We start from the raw sequence: 14,134 nt of genomic DNA, 5'->3' as shown, positions 1-14,134 counted from the left end.
AATCCTACGTCTACTTACCCGAGACAACCTATAGAACTGCTGAAGCTGACGTGTAGCAATATACTTGGCTCTAATATTCCAACTAGTCACCATCCACGGCCGGCCGATGCATCAACTCTTGCAATGTCTCAACCGTGGCATCATACTACCACAACGACAGCCTCGTTTCAGTCGGCGGCAGTGTGCGTACAACAAATCAGCAGCTAAAATTCCAGAGATTTAGAACTTTGGATGAACTCGAATTCCACCGATTTGTTCATTACAGTGTAGCCATCAGTACGAGGGAACACAAGCGCATGAGCATTAAAGGAAGTCGATACAGATTTCACACGGTTACAGAACACCGCTGCTTTTTTCAGGTAACACTGACAGACTGTCCCAGCTCCTGAAGTGCAGCAGCCAAGCCTGCGTTCTTGGGTAACAGCTAGGTGTTGTCCCCCACGGCTTTCAACCACAGCACATAAGGATCCAGCATCCGTAGTCTACGAGCATGCGTCAATGGAGGCGGTCTTGCTCAAGGTGTAGTCACCTTGCTGCGGAGGCGGCTTGAACGTCTTAATGGAGTCGGCGTCAGTGGAGCTGGTGTCACATCCGTCTTCTCTCTTCTTACAGAGTTCTCCTGTTGAAGAAAATGATAACTAAGTGGACAGCTCGCTGCTTAACAAGTTGTGAATGCAAATACATAACTCTTCTTGACTTGATCTCTCTTCGTCTCTTCTGCTTTGTACATATATTATGATATAAAAAATATCTAGAACATATAGATGTTAATACATAAATTTCCAAATGCATAGTTTTATGGTGTAGTGGACACAGATCATGAGAGCAAGAGCAACAATGGTAAAACTACCTGTCGGTTTATTTATGACAAATGGATGTGAACTGAAACTGTTCCATGGAAACTAAAAGGAGTACTAATACAAATGGATGCTTGTCACTGTTAATCTATGCTTGGAGAAATAGTCACCAGTAATGTGACCCCCACAACCCCACAGAAAATTTAGCATAAAGTAATAAAAGCACAGGTTAGTATAGATTTATTGCAAAAAAAAAACTCATCACCTAATTCATCTAAAAACAATCATCAATAAATTTACTAAGAACTTCTAGGTAACTAGAGTGCACGAGTATTGAGATCCGTTGCATTTTTTCTGGATGAAACATTTCTCATACTATGCAACCACATTCTTCCACAACTAGAGTGCTGAATATACTACACAGATGAAACTAGGAAGGATTGGACTTGCCTCTTTTCTTCCTCTTTGAACACTATGGGTCTGACTGATGCTTGAATTCATCTGCATCTTGTCCACATCCTTTTCTGGCAATTCCTGAATTGCAGCACCTCCAGCATACTGATTCAAGCTCTTGATAGCCCTCCCTCTTGAGCTGTCTGCAAATGTGAACTCTCCAAGTAGTTCGACAACTGGAGGCTTGGAGCTGTCAACATCTCTGTGTTTCAGAAGGTCACCATTTGAAGCCATGGTATTGTTAGCATCTCGTTGTTGAAGTTTCTGATCACGGTTCCCATGATCCACAGGAACCTTAAGGCTGACGAATGGATCTGGCTTGGGCAATGGCAACTCCATAGGAACCTCCAAGCTGCCAGACAGGCCTTGTTTTGGAACTGTCAGTTGTGTAGGTTCCTGTAAAGAGTACACAGGCAGCTGCACAGCCTGAGGTGAAGGAGGCACTACTGGCAACTGCACAGTATGATGGGGTACTAACGCTGGCACTTCTGCAGGTGACTTTGAAGGCATATGTTGTGACGCAGGTGCAACCATCTTTCTTGATCTTTGAAAGTACCTGAACATTACAGCCACAAAACCTGCAACAGAGAAGCATGCCAATATCTGCAGCAAGTGAGGTTCCATAGCAGACCACAGAAATTTTGCAGTAGAGCATATTGCTTTTGCAGCTTCTGCTGTGTTTTCATACTGCCATAGCTCAGTGTCAAGATTCAACTCCTGGCTTTCCAAACTACTCCTGTAATTCAGCTTGGCACTTGATGATTCCATTGCCTTCTCTGTGGAAACCAACTGCATCACAGATTGATTAGAATGATCCTCCCCTTCCTCTTGATGGTCTAATCCTGAACTGCTCTCTTCCATGTCAGCAGTGTGGGTGGAGCTGGAACCAATGGAATCTGATGAGATGTTTCCACCCAAGTCACTAACTTCACAGCTTTGCTCATTCTTCTTGAATGACTCGATTGCCACTTCTGGCTTGTGCTCATCTACTTCAGAATCTTCATTCGAATCAGCCACATTCTCACTGCTTTCAACCCCAATTTGGCATGTCAATTCTCCCAATGGAGCATTAATGCACATATCAGCTATTCCCATCATAGTAGCTGCCACCAGATTTTTTGGAGAAGCTCTCTGATCATAAAGATGAACCACACCCTCAGTGTCCCCGTGCACAAATTGATTTCTAGTTTCTTCCAGCACGTCCTCCGGACCCATCATATAAACTGCCCCTAACAAACTCAGGGAATCTACCTCCTGTTCACCAGCATCGCACGTGCCCCCAATCGGTCCCATGAAATCGAACCCATCTTCTAGACAAACAGAGGAGGCAGCTGGATTCATACCGGACATGTAGCAGAACGAGCAGGCCACCGCGACGAGCAGAAGAAATAGCCGCCGCGCCCACCGGCCCCGACGCGGTGGGGCCACCTCCTCCTCCTCCTCCTCGTCGCTGTCGTCGAGCTCGGCCTCAGAGTCGCTCCATCGCGCAGACGAGACCGGGGACGCCGCCGCCGCCGCGTCCGAGGCGACGGAACCACCGTCGTCCTCCGAGGCCGCGGAGCCCGAGGCGGCGCTGGAGCAGTCGTCGTACTCCACCTCCGCCGCACGAGCCACCCGGAGGAGGATCTCGCGGCGGCGCTCGGGGTCGTAGCGCAGGAACTCCGGCCGCGGCGTGGTGTAGTTCGTCTTCGGGTCGTACGCCCCCGCGCCGCGCCCCGTGAGCGTGGGCGGGCTAGCAGCGGGCTTCGGCTGCAGCAGTGGCGGCGACGCCGCGGCCTCCATGCCGCCGTCGTTCCGCTCGCCTAGCACCTTCTTCCTCTGCGGCGACGCGGCCCACGCCGGCACGGGACGCTTGGGGCTCGCGTTCTCGTCGGCCTCCGTGGCCGCCGCTCCGGGCCTCATCGCCTTGGGGCTCCTCCGCGGAGCACCTGCGCGAGGTAAAAAAAACCCCAAAGGGAACTCAACTCAGCAAAGAACGGCAGCGAATTAGAGGGGTGATGGGTCAGATCCGGCCGGGCCCTCACCTGGCGGAAGAGCTCCCTCTCGCTTTGGGAAATCCATGGCGCGGCGCGCGTCGTGGTGTGGTCGATTCGATGCCAAGCGGCGGTGTGGATTGTGGAAGGCGGTGAGCCGGAGAGATGGAGAGGTTGGGTGTGGGGACGGGATCGAGCTTTTCGAAATTCGAACCGCTTGGTAATCCGACCGTTGGGGCGGCGCCGGCGCCCGGCGGTGCAGGCTTTTATACGGCGCGACATGGGCTTGGCTAGCTCAACCGGCACGGCACATGTTCGGCCGCGGCCCGCACAGTGCAGCGCCCGGCCCGGCGCCTGCTTGCTTTCCATCCCGGCGGTTCAGGCTTCATCTGACGGTGCTGGTTCGCTGAAGCTGAACACGAGCGTGTACTCGTATGCCGTAGCAGATGAATATACGAAGTAGGACCCTTAAAAGGGGATGGAAGATTTTGAGAGAGAAAAAAATAATACAATCGATCTAGGCAGAACTAAGTCTGGTGCTAGCATATGTTGAATGTTTGTGGACGCACTTTGGCAGAACTACCTGAGGCACCATAATGCTAGTGTTAGGTTTAATGGTGCCATTCTCTTTGATACAACGTGACATTACAGTCTACACATACACCATTGCCACCGTCTAGTTCTGGGCTCCGAGATTGTCCGCCATGCGCTTGCCAATGTATCTGTCTCTCGCCGCTGTGATCGCAAGCATCAGCACCAAGCAGATCGTCACCGCGACGGCGGTCAGCGCCAGTGCCGGCCTAAATGGCAGATTCGCGTAAGCCAAGACGGCGACGCCGAGGAGGATGCAAAACAGAGCTACCAGGCTGACGTTCTGCAAAAAGATAATAATCCCAACAGTGCATGAGGATATGTTTGTCTCTCTGCAAACAGACTGAGAGTGCTAAGCAGCAGGAGCTGATTAGCTGAAGGTCGGCGCGTGTGACATGAACACAAAACGACTTACAGCGCAGCACGTGACGGTGTCGACCGCGTCGTCTTCCTCCGGGATCGGCTCGTCTCCCTTGATCCCAGGGCCGCTCTCGAGATCGAACTCCATGTCCGGGGCTCTCCCCAGATGGAGCTCCATCCCCTTCCGCTTGTTGGCGGTCTCGTCTCCTCGGCCACAAGAAGACGTTGTGGCGGCGAGCTCCCCCGGGGGGCAAATTTATGGAGGCTCTGCTGGGCTGGGGCCACGGAGGAGGTTCGTGTCCGATTAGGAAAGCTAACGCGCACGGACCATGCGTGCGCCGCAGCACTGGCCGAAGCCGAGCTCGACACGGCTAGAGTTCTCCGAATCGACACGATCCCTGAAGTTCAACGCCGCGCGCCGCTGTACCGCGCCGTGTGTCCGGCGCGGCTATCCGGGCCCCGTATAAATTTGGCCCCAGGAAGACCTCTCCACCACATCGAGACCTCGATTGGAACAGCTTGCCCTGCACGTGTTCGAATATAGAGGCCAGGAGATCATCGCTAAGCAAATTTGGAGAGAACGATGGCGGCGATCGTCGAAGCAGGAGGAGGGAGGGCCAAACCAAAACAGCCTAGGCATGCGGCCGTTGTCGATCTCGAGAGCGGTATCTCAAATTCTATATCGCATATCAAAACAATTTACTTTCAGTTCTGTCTGCTAATGTTTTCTGCATTATATATTTACACTTTACTAATTTTTCCCCTTGTTCTGCTCATTGCTTTGTAGAGCCTTTGCGTGCTGGTCTTGCATGTCATTCTCGTCGCTGCTGGGATCACTATTTTTATGAAGATTTCGATCTGGCCAGCAGTGGGACTAACCTCATTCATCGCAGGCATGATATTTTTGATAATGGTTATGGTCATGTCGATGAGAGGACGGTAGAGCTTCGAACTGAGCACTTATCCACTCTAAATTTCAACTTTTTACACTCTCTCTCCATCACATCAATTTTAGGACACATACATGAAGCAGTAAATGTATGTAAAACAATAACTAATTGCACAGTTTAATTGTACATCACGAGATAAATTTTTTTAGCCTAGTTAGTCTATAATTAGATAAAATTTGTCAAATACAAACGAAAGCGCTACAGTATTTCCGGTTGAAAAAATTTGCAATCAGGTAATGTCACCGACTATGTAACACACGGCACCAACAAATTTATGGCTGGCCGGTGCCCCCATCTTAATTAATTTTTCAAGGATGAAGAATTTCACAGTGCACAGTTGCACACTGTGGACGGACGTGAAAGGAGGCTAGACAGGGTCTAGGTGGCCAGACTAGAAAAACAACATTGCCTGTAGCACCGTACCACGGTACCAGTACTCTACATCTTTCAAAATAGCTGACTAGCTGTAGTTGTTGCCTCGACGTGCACACACTACAGTGGTAGCTTAGGCATTCTGTGTAGCCAAGCCCTAAAGAATTGATAGATAGTCTCCAAATTCATGGAACTTCGACGGTGTACAGTAAAGATATCTTTAAATGTCGTACGATAATTTCTAGGTTAGGGTGTGTTCGTTTACTGGGGCCTAAAGTTTAGAGGGGTCACGTCAAAGAGAATCTTGTCATTTAGAAGTATTAAATAAAGTCTAACTACAAAACTAATTGCAGAACCCCAGTGTTAATTCGCGAGACGAATCTAATGAGGTATATTAATCCATGATTAGCGGATGATTACTGTAGCATCACTGTGGCAAATTATGGATTAATTAGGCTCATTAAATTCGTCTCGCGAATTAGCACCCATCTGTGCAAAAAGTTTTGTAATTAGATTTTATTTAATACTTCTAAATGACAAGATTCTGTTTGATGTGATGGGTCTAAAATTTAGAGGGTAGGAAACGAACAGGGCCTAATTGATACGCTGTAGGGCTTAACTTCCAGGGAAAGAAAGAGGATACCCTTGCATCGAAGGAGGTAATGGGCTGTTGGATGTCCCAGCAATAGGGGACAACAGCCCTTCTCGGCCTGTCTCAGGAAGTGGGGATGGGCAGGTGAACTCAGGAGAAGAAATGATCTTCACAAAGAAGCTGAACCAGTCGGTGCTTGTCACACCTGCACCAAAAGAGAAGGAGGCGATTGTCACAAGTGAGCAAAAGGAGAGAAGGAGTATCTGCCTTGCAAACGAACCAAAGACGGCGCTCAACATGGAGCAGCAAGCAACAGCGCTACTTATGAAGAAGTGTGGGATACTGAAGGAAACTGAAGCGCCAGATCAGGGAAAGGAGGAAGCTTTCAGAAAACAGTTTGTGGACCCAATCCAGGATGACACGGTCACGAGCTATAGGGAGGCGTTCGGCCTCCAGCCGGCGGGGGGCACTGATTCTTTCAGTGCCATTGTTCTTCATGCTGAGGCCTAAGGCTGACTCCAACGGGTGGCAGCCATTTGGGCCATCCATCCTGGAGTTTGGCTGCCCCGTCAAATTTACATTGCCATCGATGGAGCTGCTGTTTCCAACGGAGCAGCTAAAATAGCTGGACACGTTGGGGCCAGGCTGGTTCGCGCCACGGAAAGGAAAGTGGAAGGCGGGGGTAGGGGGCGCGGCGGCAGGGGCGCGCGGGGGGGGGGGGGGGGGGGGGGGGTGCGGACGCGGCGGCGGCGGAGGTGGAGGGGACGCGGCGGCGGCGGGCTTCGGGCGGGGGCCGGGCGGCGGGGGTGGGGGTGGGGCGCAGGGGCGCGACGGCGGCGGGCTGGCGGCGGCGGCGGAGGTGGAGGGGACGCGGCGGCGGCGGGCTTCGGGCGGGGGCCGGGCGGCGGGGGTGGGGGTGGGGGGCGCAGGGGCGCGACGGCGGCGGGCTGGCGGCGGCGGCGGAGGTGGAGGGGACGTGGCGGCGGCGGGCTTCGGGCGGGGGCCGGGCGGCGGGGGTGGGGGGGGGGGGCGCAGGGCCACGGCGTCGGGCGGAAGGCGGCGGGGGCAGGGGCGGGGCCGGCGGCAAGGCGGCAGGGGCGCGGGGGGGGGGTGCGGGCGCGGCGGCGGCGGCGGAGGAGGAGCTCCGCCTCGGGGAGGGGACGCGGCGGAGGTGGAGGGGACGCAGCGGAGGTGGAGGGGACGCGGCGGCGGCGGGCTTCGGGCGGGGGCCGGGCGGCGGGGGCGCAGGGGCGCGACGGCGGGCGGAAGGCGGCGGGGGCAGGGGCGGGGCTGGCGGCAAGGCGGCAGGGGCGCAGGGGGGGGTGCGGGCGCGGCGGCGGCGGAGGTGGAGGGGATGCGGCGGCGGGCGGAAGGCGGCGGGGGCAGGGGCGGGGCCGGCGGCAAGACGGGGGGCGGGCGGCGGCGGGCTCCGGGCTGCGGGGGCAGGGGCGCGCGGGGGGGGGGGGGGGGAGGGGGGCGGGGCCGGTGCGCGGCCGCGGGGAGGGGACGCGGCGGGGGTGTGGGAGGGGGCCCAGGGGCGCGGCGTCGATCGCTAGCGCTATAGTACCATCCAGTTTAGCTGCTTCTCCCTCCCGCCGCTATTTTGGCTGGCTCAAATGGCTGATCCGTTGGAACACCAATCCGAGCGCTACAGTACCCGCGTGGGAGCCATTTTTGCTTTGCCTGCCCGGATGGCTGCTCCGTTGGAATCAGCCTAAGCGGGGGAGACCCGCATTCTCTGTGTGCGGGTGTGTGTGTGTGTGTGTTCGTGTGTGGTCTTTCAGGGCGTGTGTGCGTTTTTGTGCTGCGGTTGTTTGTTGGGGTACGTGTCTTTGTTTGTACCAAGGGAGAGTCTCCTTGCTTTCATCTTCCCTCGTGGGGGGTGCAGTGTGTCTTGAGTTGTCCTGTGTCGTCCATGAGTGAACAAAAGTGTTTAGTGTTCAATTGGAATGTGAGGGGCTGAACAACAAAGCAAGAAGGAAGGTGGTTAAGGATTTTGCACAAGACTACAGGTGCACAATTGCAACTCTGCAAGAGACGAAGTTGGAGCTGATCAGTGCGGAGGACATCTGTGAAACACTTGGGCCCAGATTCAGCAAGCAGTTCGCGTATCTACCGGCTCAAGGTACTAGAGGGGGAGCTGCAATTGCGGTTGACGAGGACTACTACACAATCATCCATTCAAAGCATCACCAGCACACAGTTACAGTTTGCATTGCTTCTACACAGTGTGTGGCTGACTGGTGGTTAACTGTAGTGTACGGGCCACAAGGTGACAATGACAAGATTGACTTCCTCAGAGAATTGCGTGAAATAAAGGCAGTAGTGGGAGATAAATGGCTTGTCATTGGAGATTTCAACCTCATCCTACAAGCAGAAGACAAGAGTAATGATAATTTGAATCGACGACTGATGGGGGAGTTCAGAAGCACAATCAATTTTTTGGAGTTAAAGGAATTCAGCTTGAGGGGAAGGAAATTTACCTGGTCCAGTGAGGTCACTCAAACTAGAATTGACAAGGCTTTCTGCTCTGTGGAATGGGATCTGATGTTGCTTGCTTCCATGCTTCATGCCCTCTCGTCCACTGTGTCAGATCACAGTCCCTTGCTTTTGGTGGGTGCTACTGAAGTTAGCACATTCAGAGGGTTCAGATTCGAATCATTTTGGCCCAAGCTGCCAGGTTACCTCGACGGTGTACAGCAAGCATGGGAGCAGCCTGTGAATGTGTTCAATCCTTTCTTGAAGCTGCACATCAAACTATCTAGAACAGCTAAAGCCTTAAAACAGTGGGCAAAGAAAACAATTGGAAACAGCAAGCTTTTGTTGTGTGCAGCCAGACAGCTCATTGCTATACTAGATGTAGTTCAGGAGCACAGACAGTTGAGTTCTCCAGAGAGCCTGTTAAGAAGGGACTTGAAGGCAAGATATTTGGGTCTTACAGCAGTCAAGGTTGATCAATATAAGGGCAAGTGAAGCGAACAGCAAGCTGTTCTTTCTGTAGGCTGATGGAAGAAGACGATAGAATTTCATAAGGCAGCTACAAACACCAGAAGAGCTGATGCATACTCATGAGGAAAAGGCCAATTGTGTGTATCAACATTTTGCCAGCAGGATTGGCAGTCATAACAGCCGGGAGGTGACCTTGGATTGGGATCATTTGCAGTTACCAAGTTTTGACTTGCAACATCTAGAGGAAGAGTTCTCAGAAGATGAAGTGAAGGCTGTTGTGCAGGATATTGCAGCTGAAAAGGCACCAGGCCAGATGGCTATATTGGGGCTTTCTATAAATCGAGTTGGATGGTGATCAAAGAGGATGTGTTACAAGCTGTCAACTACTTTTACAGCAGACATGATCAGCATTTCAACCTTCTGAACAATGCACGCATTGTTCTGTTGCCAAAGAAAACTGATGCAACTTGTGTGGGAGATTTCAGGCCGATCAGTTTATCTCACAGTGTCACCAAACTGATCTCCAAGCTGTTGGCAGTGGGACTTTCGAGGGACTTGAACAGAATGGTGTCACGTGCACAGAGTGCCTTCATAAGAAAAAGGAGTATCCACGACAATTTTTTTGTATACGCAGAATCTAATCAGAGCCGTGCATAGGGTTAGGAAACCTACTTTGTTCCTGAAGCTTGATATCGCAAAAGCTTTCGATACGGTCAAATGGGACTATTTGCAGGAGGTCCTACAACAGTTTGGGTTTGGGAACCGTTGGGGAGTTTGGATCACAACTTTACTGGGCGAATCTTTATCAACAGTGCTGCTGAATGGCATAAGAGGGAAGTGGTTTAGCCACAGGACTGGTCTGCGTCAGGGGGATCCTTTGTCCCCAATGCTGTTCATCTTATATGGAACCTTTACAGCGTATGCTAGACTTAGCAACTGAGCAAGGGTTATTATCGTCAATCGGGAATATCAATGCCAAGATCAGAACAAGTCTCTTTGCGGATGACGCAGCAATTTTTCTGTACCCGGTTGGTACTGAGGTGCAGGTTGTGGCAAGAATACTGGCTTCTTTTGGTATGGCGTCTGGCTTGATCACTAACACTGACAAGAGCGCGGTGTACCCAATACGCTGTGAAGGATTGCAAATTCAGCAGAGTATGGAGGCTTTCAGCTGTCCAATCAAAGAGTTTCCTTGCAAGTACTTAGGATTGCCTTTACACGTCAGGGCAATTAGAAGAGTAGACATTCAGCCACTGATCGATAAGGTGGGAGGCAAAATGGCCAGTTGGAAAGGAAATCTGCTGAATAGAGCTGGGCGTTTGAGGTTTGAGGCTAATCAACTCAGTGCTTTCTTCTTTACCAACTTATTTTTTGACAGTTTTCAAGCTGCCAAAATGGGCAATTAAAAAAATAGATAAGTTGAGGAGGAGTTTCCTGTGGAAAGGAGTGGCAGAAACAAATGGCACTCATTGTCTGGTCAACTGGAGCAAAACAATGCGGCCCAAAAAGTTCGGTGGTCTGGGGATACTGGACCTTGATCTCTTCAGTCGGGCATTACGGTTAAGGTGGCTTTGGTACCAGTGGACAGAACCTGATCGCCCTTGGGTGGGCTCGGAGCCACCTGTGGACGCAGTGGATAAGCAACTATTTAGAATCAGTACAGTGGTAACGCTCGGCAATGGAGAACCGGCGTCTTTCTGGCAATCGTCCTGGTTGAATGGGGAGGCTCCTATGGATTGTTTCCCTGATTTGTTCAAGTGGGCTTGGAGGAAGAATCGGACGGTCAAGGAGGAGTTGCATGAGCAGAACTGGACGAGAGGCCTGTGGAGAATGCAAACGGTGGATGAAATGGCAAGCTTCGTGCAGCTGTGGGACGCAGTTCAAGAGGTGCAGCTGACAACTGAGCAAGACAACATCACTTGGCGGTGGACGACGGATGGAATTTACAGCGCCAAGTCAGCATACAACTTGCAGTTTCAGGGGTGCTATAGCACATTCAGAAGTGCCACAATTTGGCAAGCCGAAGCTGAAGGAAAACACAAGTTTTTCGCCTGGTTATTGGTGCAGTGCAAGATCTTGACAGCAGATAAGTTGTTGGCCAGGCAATGGCCTTGCAATCCAATTTGCACACTCTGCAATGTTGAGTAAGAAACAGGAGCACATCTCATTTTGTATTGTTCTTTTGCACAGCAAGTCTGGGAAAGGTTACAGAGATGGACAAATCAGCTTATTCAGATACCGGCTCAGGGCTTGGAAGTAGTGGATTGGTGGGAAAGGAGTTATCCCAGCTACCAAAGAAGGTCCGACGTCTAAAGGCTGCGTTGATGATTTATGGAGCCTGGAATATATGGAAGGCGAGAAACAAGTGTGCCTTTGAGCAGCGATCTTCGACACCGGCACAAGTTGTGCATGACATCAAAGAAGAAGCCAGTTGCAGGACGTTGGCTTGCCGGAGCCCGGAGCTTTCTTTGTTTAATGTTTAGTGTTTCTCTATTAGAGTTCGAATTCTTCTGGTTTTATGTAATATCGCTTTAAGGTGTACTCGGAACTTGCTTCTTCTCCCAGCTTAAATGACACAGCGGTGCTCCCGCAATCTTTTCAAAAAAAAAAGAGAAAGGGGATACCTGAATAAATAATAAAAAGTGTACAAAACCTATGGAGTATCAATTTCCATTGGGATCAAGTATTCTTAACACGTCCCGGCCGGCTTCCGTGCGCCGCTCATGGTGGCTTCGAAAATTGTGACTTCCATGACCCTGCTGCCTTGTCATTTGAGGATGTGTCTAGTTCCTTCAACCTAGCATGGCGGTGGTGGCTGTAGAAGAACACGGTGGTCGATAAAAACACGTGGCATGTGATGGTACCAGTGTCATTTTCTTGAATGTAACTTTCATGTTGTATTGAATAAATGAAATAATCCACTCCTTCTAAAAAAGGAATTTAATCCTAATAAGAAATATAGAAACTTATATACATGATGGTTAGGATAAAATGTACAGCATAATGATGGAGGTTGCACCTCATGGGTCCAACGTAGACATATTGACTACTACCTAGCCTTGTGATTGGTAGAAAGTTACGTGGAGATATATCACAGCTTTCAATGAACATGTGGGACAACTTATGTGAAAACTTTATTGCCAAGTTTACAAGTAATTAACTTACAAGAACTATAATGCATCACATTGCCACTGCACATAAATGTCTTTTTTTTTACAGATGGAAGCACATAATGTCTTCGTAACATACCTGTGATGGATCTCATTTTTCTGGTGTCAGTACAAATAACACAATCGTGCATTCAGAATTGGAAACATAGGAGTATATAAAATGAAAAGGTTATGGCAGGTTAAATTCTAAAACTAGAACATTTTTAAATTTCTTGCCATCCCACGCACGTGTTGACTCTCCCATCTCGAATTTGCGCTCTGTTCGGGCAGCGCGAGTCATCCAGTAACCTTCCGATCGACGTGGTGACGAGAACCCCAGCGGACTTGGTCACGGTTTCGTTCCGAACATTGGCACTAGGAGCATTAAGATCAGTGATCCAAATTTTCTTCATTGTTTCACCGATTCCGTTGTGCAAGTGTGATGACCCCAGCAGTGATTTTGCGGCTGGCTACGGCCCTGGTTGGCACCACATAGCTAGGGATGCAAGTTTGCCTCTGTCTGGGTCATTGGGTCGACTGAAAAGTCATTGAAATGGAGTGATCCAAATTTTAGCGGAAGTCGGATCACCCATGTCACCACTGCACTTGTATCTCTACGCACAGATATTATGGGACGCGGAACCGGCCGAGCTCGATCGCTACGCGTAGAGTTTTCGTTTTCCGCCTGCGAGAACAGACTCTCCCGGTTCCATTTCTTATGGGGAACTGGCTCTGCTCGTGCGTGTGGAGCTCACGGCAGAAGCGGAGAGAAGGCTCATGTCGTCCGCTTTGGTGCGTACGCTACGTCCCAATTCCAACCAAGATTTTAAATAGATGGCTATATAGCTGTCGCTACTGCCGGCTATAGCTACTAGGAAGGGCAGCCGCTGTGATATTTAGCCGGCTAAATGTCGGTCATGATCCGCTAAATATCGTAATGGCAGCCCTGCCGCTAAAAGTTTTAGCTGGCGATTTAAAATTACGATTCCAACACCACATAGCGCTAGCAAAGCTGAGACGTTAACAGCATGCACGCAGCACGTGACAACTTCCAGAACACTCTTAACACACGCACCAGACTCTCCAATCACACACACAGCCGGCACGTCCCAAAGTCACGCCGCGTACGCGCGCGCACGCAGGCGACCCAACCCAACTGAAGAACGGTTTACAGGCAACACACGAATCAGGACTCGAAGGGCAAAGGCGAACGAACCAAGAGAGAGAAAAAAAGTAGTAGTCCTAGTCCTGGCTCATCATGCGGTGGAAGTCGTGGAAGTCGAGCTCGCCGTCGCCGTCGTCGTCGTAGGCGCGGATCATGGCCTCGCACTCGGCCACGGAGGGCTCGTCGCCCAGCTGGCTGAGCACGCGCTGCAGCCCCCGGGGCGTGATCCGGCCGGACCCCTTGACGGCCTCGAACGCCTCGAAGGCGCGGCGCAGGTCCTCGCGCTCCTCCTCCTCGCCGCCCTTGCTCTCCACGATGCGCACGAAGTCGTCGAACCCCAGCATCAGGTCCCCGCCGGCGCCGTCCAGCCCCAGCCCCTGCCCGAGCGCGGCCAGCCCGCCGTCGCCCATGGACGCGAAGAACTCGCGCAGCTCCCGCCCCGAGATGCGCCCGTCCATGTCACGGTCGAAGTGGCGGAAGATCTCGCGGAGCTCCGCCATGCGGTCGCGCCCGCGGGACGTGCCCGAGGACGACGCCGACGCCGACGCGGACGACGACGACCGCGACCGCGCGCCGGACCCGCCGCCGCCCGTGGGGGAGTCCGGCGGCGACGACACCGCCGCGGCCTTGCACTGGCCGCAGAGCAGCCCGGGCAGGCTCAGCTTGAAGCTGCCGCTGCGCTTCGGGGACAGCCGCTTCGACGCCCTGGACACCTCAATGTCCGCCATTCTCTGACTTTCACGACGATGTGCGCGAGCGAGCTGAGGCTGCCGGCGAGCTGGT

The 14,134-nt window shown here is 52.0% G+C and overlaps 2 protein-coding genes across 2 annotated transcripts; both read right to left on the bottom strand.

Annotated features, from left to right (window-relative positions):
- Nucleotides 1-204: 204 nt before the first annotated feature.
- On the bottom strand, nucleotides 205-3,332 carry LOC112894688. Its single transcript, XM_025962469.1, has 3 exons — nucleotides 3,275-3,332; nucleotides 1,248-3,178; nucleotides 205-619 (listed from the first exon to the last, which is right to left on the bottom strand). Exons 1-3 carry the CDS (start codon nucleotides 3,309-3,311, stop codon nucleotides 515-517), a joined length of 2,073 nt encoding a protein of 690 aa, XP_025818254.1. The 5' UTR covers nucleotides 3,312-3,332; the 3' UTR covers nucleotides 205-514.
- A 9,883-nt stretch (nucleotides 3,333-13,215) lies between these two features.
- On the bottom strand, nucleotides 13,216-14,134 carry LOC112895016 (probable calcium-binding protein CML41). Its single transcript, XM_025962877.1, has one exon. The coding sequence runs from the start codon at nucleotides 14,077-14,079 to the stop codon at nucleotides 13,429-13,431; it is 651 nt and encodes a 216-aa protein (XP_025818662.1). The 5' UTR covers nucleotides 14,080-14,134; the 3' UTR covers nucleotides 13,216-13,428.

This window comes from Panicum hallii, chromosome 5, assembly GCF_002211085.1.
Source record: "Panicum hallii strain FIL2 chromosome 5, PHallii_v3.1, whole genome shotgun sequence".
Taxonomy (NCBI): Eukaryota; Viridiplantae; Streptophyta; class Magnoliopsida; order Poales; family Poaceae; genus Panicum; species Panicum hallii.
Note: the sequence above shows the minus strand (reverse complement) of the source record. Positions and strands in the feature narration are given on the sequence as shown.